At 56.6% G+C, this 5482-nt stretch overlaps 1 protein-coding gene across 1 annotated transcript in view; it reads left to right on the top strand.

Moving 5' to 3' along the window:
- Positions 1-285: 285 nt before the first annotated feature.
- The window catches only part of LOC149333250 (uncharacterized), a 5627-nt gene continuing 430 nt past the window's right edge, over positions 286-5482 (top strand). The window contains exons 1-2 of the mRNA XM_089556018.1: positions 286-994; positions 1098-1672. Of these exons, the coding sequence (XP_089412144.1) occupies positions 388-994; positions 1098-1672 (1182 nt within the window). The 5' untranslated portion in view covers positions 286-387. The remainder of the gene's footprint in view (positions 995-1097; positions 1673-5482) is intronic.

Genomic DNA, 5482 nt, shown 5'->3' with positions numbered 1-5482 from the left:
CCAAGAAACTAAACCATTGTTCACGACCACCTGCCTGGTCTTCCCGGCGTCCATCCAAAAGGCCTGAAGACGCGTGTGGGTACTCTGTGCTTTCTGCCTCGTAGGAGTCTTTTAGAGAACAAGGTCTTCGTCGCACCGCTCCCATATCCCACAGTCGCGGCATCGAGGGGCACATCGCTCGCTACTGCCGCCACTATGAGATAAAACCTGTGCGTCTGCATCTGTGAAGTCAGCAGGATCCTGGAGACACCGATCTGACCCAGGTACGCCCAATTTTCGACCACTTCGAGCAACCCTCCGCATCACCACGTAGCGGTCGAGCTGAGCCTAACGGCTCTGGCTCCCCCGCCGCTGGCTGCGGAGACGCCCGCCGGTCAACCTCTCAACATGGCTCTGCCTGAACAACGCGGATACGACCCCACGACTCTGTCGTGGTCGTCTGTCCCTGCAAGCCAGCCAGAGGACGGCCCATCCACCATTTCGGCGCAGCAAGCTGCCCTTTTCCAAGTCGTTGAGAGCCGGCGCCGCCGCCGGCAGAACGTACGAGGAGCTGCAATGCCCAAGACTCCTCTTGACAACTCAGCAACAGGAGACGCTCGCGCTCCGTCTTCTAAATGTCCACAAAAGACACCAGTCTCCAAGTGGACGCCTAAGCCAACGGTCAGGATGAACCCTGACGATTACGTGATCGTGCTGAGGCCACGCAGTACGGTCGCCCTCAAGACAGCATTTCAGCACGGTGAGCTCGGCGCTGCCATTTCGCAACTCATCGGCAGACAGCATATGAATGCGATTACAATTTCTCCCAATTGGGAGCAAAACATTATCGTCTGTGGCACGCAGAACCCCGAGGTGCCTCAGAAGCTTCTGACGGACATCCAAATTACCACCAGCAAAGGATCGCTCCCGCTTCACGGACACCTCAAGCTCACCGGTGATGTGTGTCGTGGTGTGATTACTGTGCATAACCTTGAAACCAGCGAATCCTTGAAACATAGTGTGCAGTGGCGCGGTGGTGACTTATTTTTTGCGCACCGGTGATGTGTGTCGTGGTGTGATTACTGTGCATAACCTTGAAACCAGCGAATCCTTGAAACATAGTGTGCAGTGGCGCGGTGGTGACTTAGTCCATGTGCGCAAGCTGGGAACATCGAATGTAGCTGTGCTAACTTTCCAGGGACGCAGCGTTCCGCGCTACGTCCACTACAACGCAGAACTGACTCCCGTCAAGGAGTATAAGAAAACGGTGCCAGCGTGCTACCGTTGCGGCACGCTGGGGCACCGGGTGGACAACTGTCCCACCCCGGTCAAAGAAAGATGCGGCCTTTGTGGCCAGAACGTGGGGGTTGGTACTGAGGGGATGGCCCCCCACGTTGGCAATCCCGTGTGCATAATCTGCGGGGGCCCGCACCTCACCAGCTCCCGCGAATGCACAAGCAAATTCATCCGGCTTCCGCAGCCAGGGCCCAGGCCGCCAATCAAGCCACCCAAGGGAGCCAATTCCGGCGCGACACGGGGCAGTCACGCCACCGGCCGGCAGCAAAACCAGAAGACGCCACGGCCTCCCCCTGGCAAGACAGCAACGGTACCGCCACCACTCGGAGCAGCGGAGTTACCAGCTCTCAGTGCTTCATCTGGCGGCGCTAGCGGCGCCGCCTGCAACCAACCCAAGGTAGGCAGCTGGGCGAGGGTCGCCTCCTCTCCTCCCCCTCCTCCCTCCTCCCCCACCAGCACCGCCGAGACGCAGGAACTCAAGCGCGAGCTCGCCCTCTTGCGCGCTCAAAACGAAAAGAAAAACTAGCCAGCGAGCTTAACTCGCTCAAAGCCCAATTCCCTACTCCGCCCGCGTCGAGCGGCGAGGAAGAAAACGTCACAGACAGGGAGATTCCTACTCCTGTGGAGAGCCGCGCCGCGGCCCTGGAGACCCGGGTGACCGCGATTGAAACACAATTGGCTGACCTCCCCAAAATTATCCACGATACCATTGCGCGTCAGGTGGAGAGTGTCATCGCACAGGTGACACAAGCCGTAACTCACATTATCCAAAAATGGATAAAAGACAATCCGCGCGTCCTTAAACGCGTAGGGCCAATCAGGGACGCTAACCGCCCCTCCAAATTCAACAGAGTTATTCCCGATGAATTTGACTTCTCGGAAGACTCCTGCACGTCTGCGCCGGGCACTAGCGGACTGGGGAGTCTTAACAACGTAACCCCACCCTCCGCCTCCGACCATGGCCCCCAACCCTAAGTCGCGAGCAAGAACAACTCAGCCGCTTACACTAACGCAGTGGAACTGCCGTGGTCTCAAGAACCGCACGAAGCGGACTCATCTCCGCCTCTATCTTAAGACCTTTGAGTTCCTCGTTGCCGTGGTTGCCCTTCAGGAACCCGGTGCCGGGGCCAAACTAACAGACTACACTACATTTCAACACAACCCGCAGACATATATACTTGTTCACAAGCAGTATACTGCGCAGGAGGTCACGCTCCCCACAACACCGCCTTTCCCATACACGATGGTGTCAGTGCTGCCCCTAAAGCGGTCTGACCCACCTGTACACATTCTAAACATTTACTGCCCACCTAAACTTAAGAACGTCACGTTCAATGAAATTTTCACCCAAGCTATGCAGGTGGCTGGAAGGGATCCCCTTCTGATCGTCAGGGATTTCAACGCCCCGAGCAGGCTATGGGGGTACCCCCGGGAGGACAGACGTGGGAGGAAGCTTGCGGAACTTCTTTCCACACTTGGACTCACTTTACACACTGACCCCGCCAACCCAATACGCGTCGGCAATTCGATTCAACGAGATACTTGCCCGGATCTCACATTTACACGCAACATACGCCATATGCCGACTGGCTGAATACAGAGGACACTCTGGGTAGTGATCACTGTATAATCAACACAACCATTTACATGCGTCCCCTGAAACGCCCACTAACACAAGCTCGTGTCCCGGACTGGACGACTTTCCGCACCTCTCTACCCATCGTAGACCCCCTCCAGTCGGGATACGACGCATGGTCCAAATCGCTCACGTCTACACTCACACAACACGAAAAGCAGATACAGCTCACAGAAACACAAAGGGACGTGGACAACCACTTGCTCCACCTTTGGGAGGCCCGCCGCAGCCTCACCAAACGATGGAAGAAACAGAAACATAACAGACGCCTAAAGAAACGCATCCTCGAACTAACACAACAGGCAGCAGAATATCTACTCAGCTAGCCGACACTAACTGGGTGGACCGGTGCAACGCGGCTGCGCGCCAGATGTCTGGCCGCAACACGTGGCGCCTATTCCGCGCTCTCATTGATCCAACACGCACGGAAACCCAACGCCAATTACATAGGGCCTTGCACAACTTTACAGGATCGACAACACAGCTAGCGCACACGCTCAGGGATCGATACCTGTGCACCACTAAGGACCCCCGGCCGGCGGCGTACTCTTATGCAGGCGAAGAGAACATGGAGCTGGACACTCCGTTCCAGCTCCACGACATCCGGGCGGCCTTAAGCAAGATGAAGCGGGGCACTGCACCCGGGCGCGACAAGGTTACGGTCAAGCTCTTGGCCAACCTTCCCGACGCAGCCTACGCCGCGCTCCTCATACATCAATAGCATTTGGGACGGAGAGACTCCTCTCCCTCTCGATTGGAAATCGGCTCTCGTGACCTTCATTACGAAGGCCGGCAAACCTATTGATGTGGAGAACCTTCGCCCCATCTCCTTCACGTCTTGTGTCGGCAAGCTGATGGAGACGATGGTGCGTGACAGACTCTCCGATTATCTCGAAACACAGCACATTTTCGCGGACACTATGTTCGGTTTTCGTCCTCACAAGACAGCACAGGATATACTTCTGCAGCTCCACCACAACATTTTAGATCCTGTAAAATGTCCCCACAACGACAAGGTGGTCCTGGCCTTGGATCTTAAAGGCGCATTCGACAACGTCAAACATGAAGTAATCCTGGACCACCTCAGTAACACCAACTGTGGCCACAAAACATTCCATTACATAAGACAATTTCTTACAGACCGTCAAGCCTATATACGCATACAAGATGCGGAACACGGGCCATACACCATCGGCTCGAGGGGAACACCTCAAGGCGCGGTCCTGTGTCCCCTGCTCTTCAATTTGGCAATGCTTCGTCTTCCCTCCAAATTGTCTTCTCTGCCCGGGATACATCACGCTCTTTATGCGGATGACATTACAATCTGGGCCACGCAAGGTAACCTGGGCCACATGGAGTCCTGCCTGCAAGCAGCGGCGACCCTAGTCGACGACTACGCGGCCTACTGCGGACTACAGTGCGCCCCAGCTAAATCAGAATTTGTGCACTTACGTCCCTCCCCTCGGGATACAACACCGCTTCGCATCAGTCTCCCCTCGGGACCGATCCGGGAGGCCAAGGAGATCCGCGTCCTTGGCCTCTTCATACACCACCAACGCAGGGTCGACACCGTGCACCCTAGCCAAACTTCGCACGGTGGGAGACCAGGTGGGCCGCATGGTCCGCCTGGTCTCCAACAAGCGGGGCGGATTACGAAGCAAGGATGCACTGCGGCTTGCCCATGCTTTCGTAACGAGTAGAATCCTCTACTCAACTCCCTACTTGCACCTGCGCAAACACGATGATGACCAACTGGAGGTCATCCTGCGGAAAGTCATCAAGCGGGCTCTCGATCTCCCGGTCACCACGTCCAACCAGAGGCTTCTGGCCTTGGGCGTGGTGAACACATTTCGGGAGCTTCGAGAAGCCCACTTAGTCAACCAATACACGCGTCTTGCACAGACCTCGTCCGGTCGCCGCCTCTTGGACCGGCTACACGTCAAACATGACTACCACATTGAGGAAAGGGAGAGAGTGCCAGAACCCTGGAGACGTGCCATCCGGGTCCGACCCCTTCCCCGCAACATGTCCAGAGAAGACCATAGCGGTCGTCGCCAGGCGCGCGCGGAAGCGTTGGCGCGATACTACGGTAACCAAGAACACGTGTATTACGTGGACGTTGCCGGCCCACACCACGGGGGGTGGTACACGGCCGCAGTCGTACACAGTTAACGGGCTCACTTTCAAAGCCTACAACGCAACACACGCGGAGGAGATTGCCATTGCTCTGGCTCTCACGAATCCCAAGTCAAAACACATCATCACCGACTCGCGAGGGGCCTGTCGGAACTACGAGTTGGCCTGGGCTCCCCCGCTTGCCTGGCGCATACTGGAATATAGCTGTCGATGCGAAGATCCAACTCCACGCAACCTGATTTGGGCCCCCGGTCACCAGGGACTCCAGGGAAACGAACAGGCCGATCAGGCCGCCCGCGCACTCTCTCCCCGGGCTATCTCCCTGTCCTTAGAAGGGTACTCCTAATCAGACAATCTGGCCCTTACATTCAAACAAATCACCGATTACTACAAGGAGGAGCACCGGCGCTACCCGGCCCCTTGTAAGGGTCTGGA

The sequence above is a fragment of the Amblyomma mixtum genome, chromosome 8 (genome assembly GCF_055824585.1).
Source record: "Amblyomma mixtum isolate Tamu chromosome 8, ASM5582458v1, whole genome shotgun sequence".
Lineage (NCBI taxonomy): Eukaryota > Metazoa > Arthropoda > Arachnida > Ixodida > Ixodidae > Amblyomma > Amblyomma mixtum.
The sequence above is the reverse complement of the archived record's forward strand: the minus strand, read 5'-3'. Positions and strand labels throughout refer to the sequence as shown.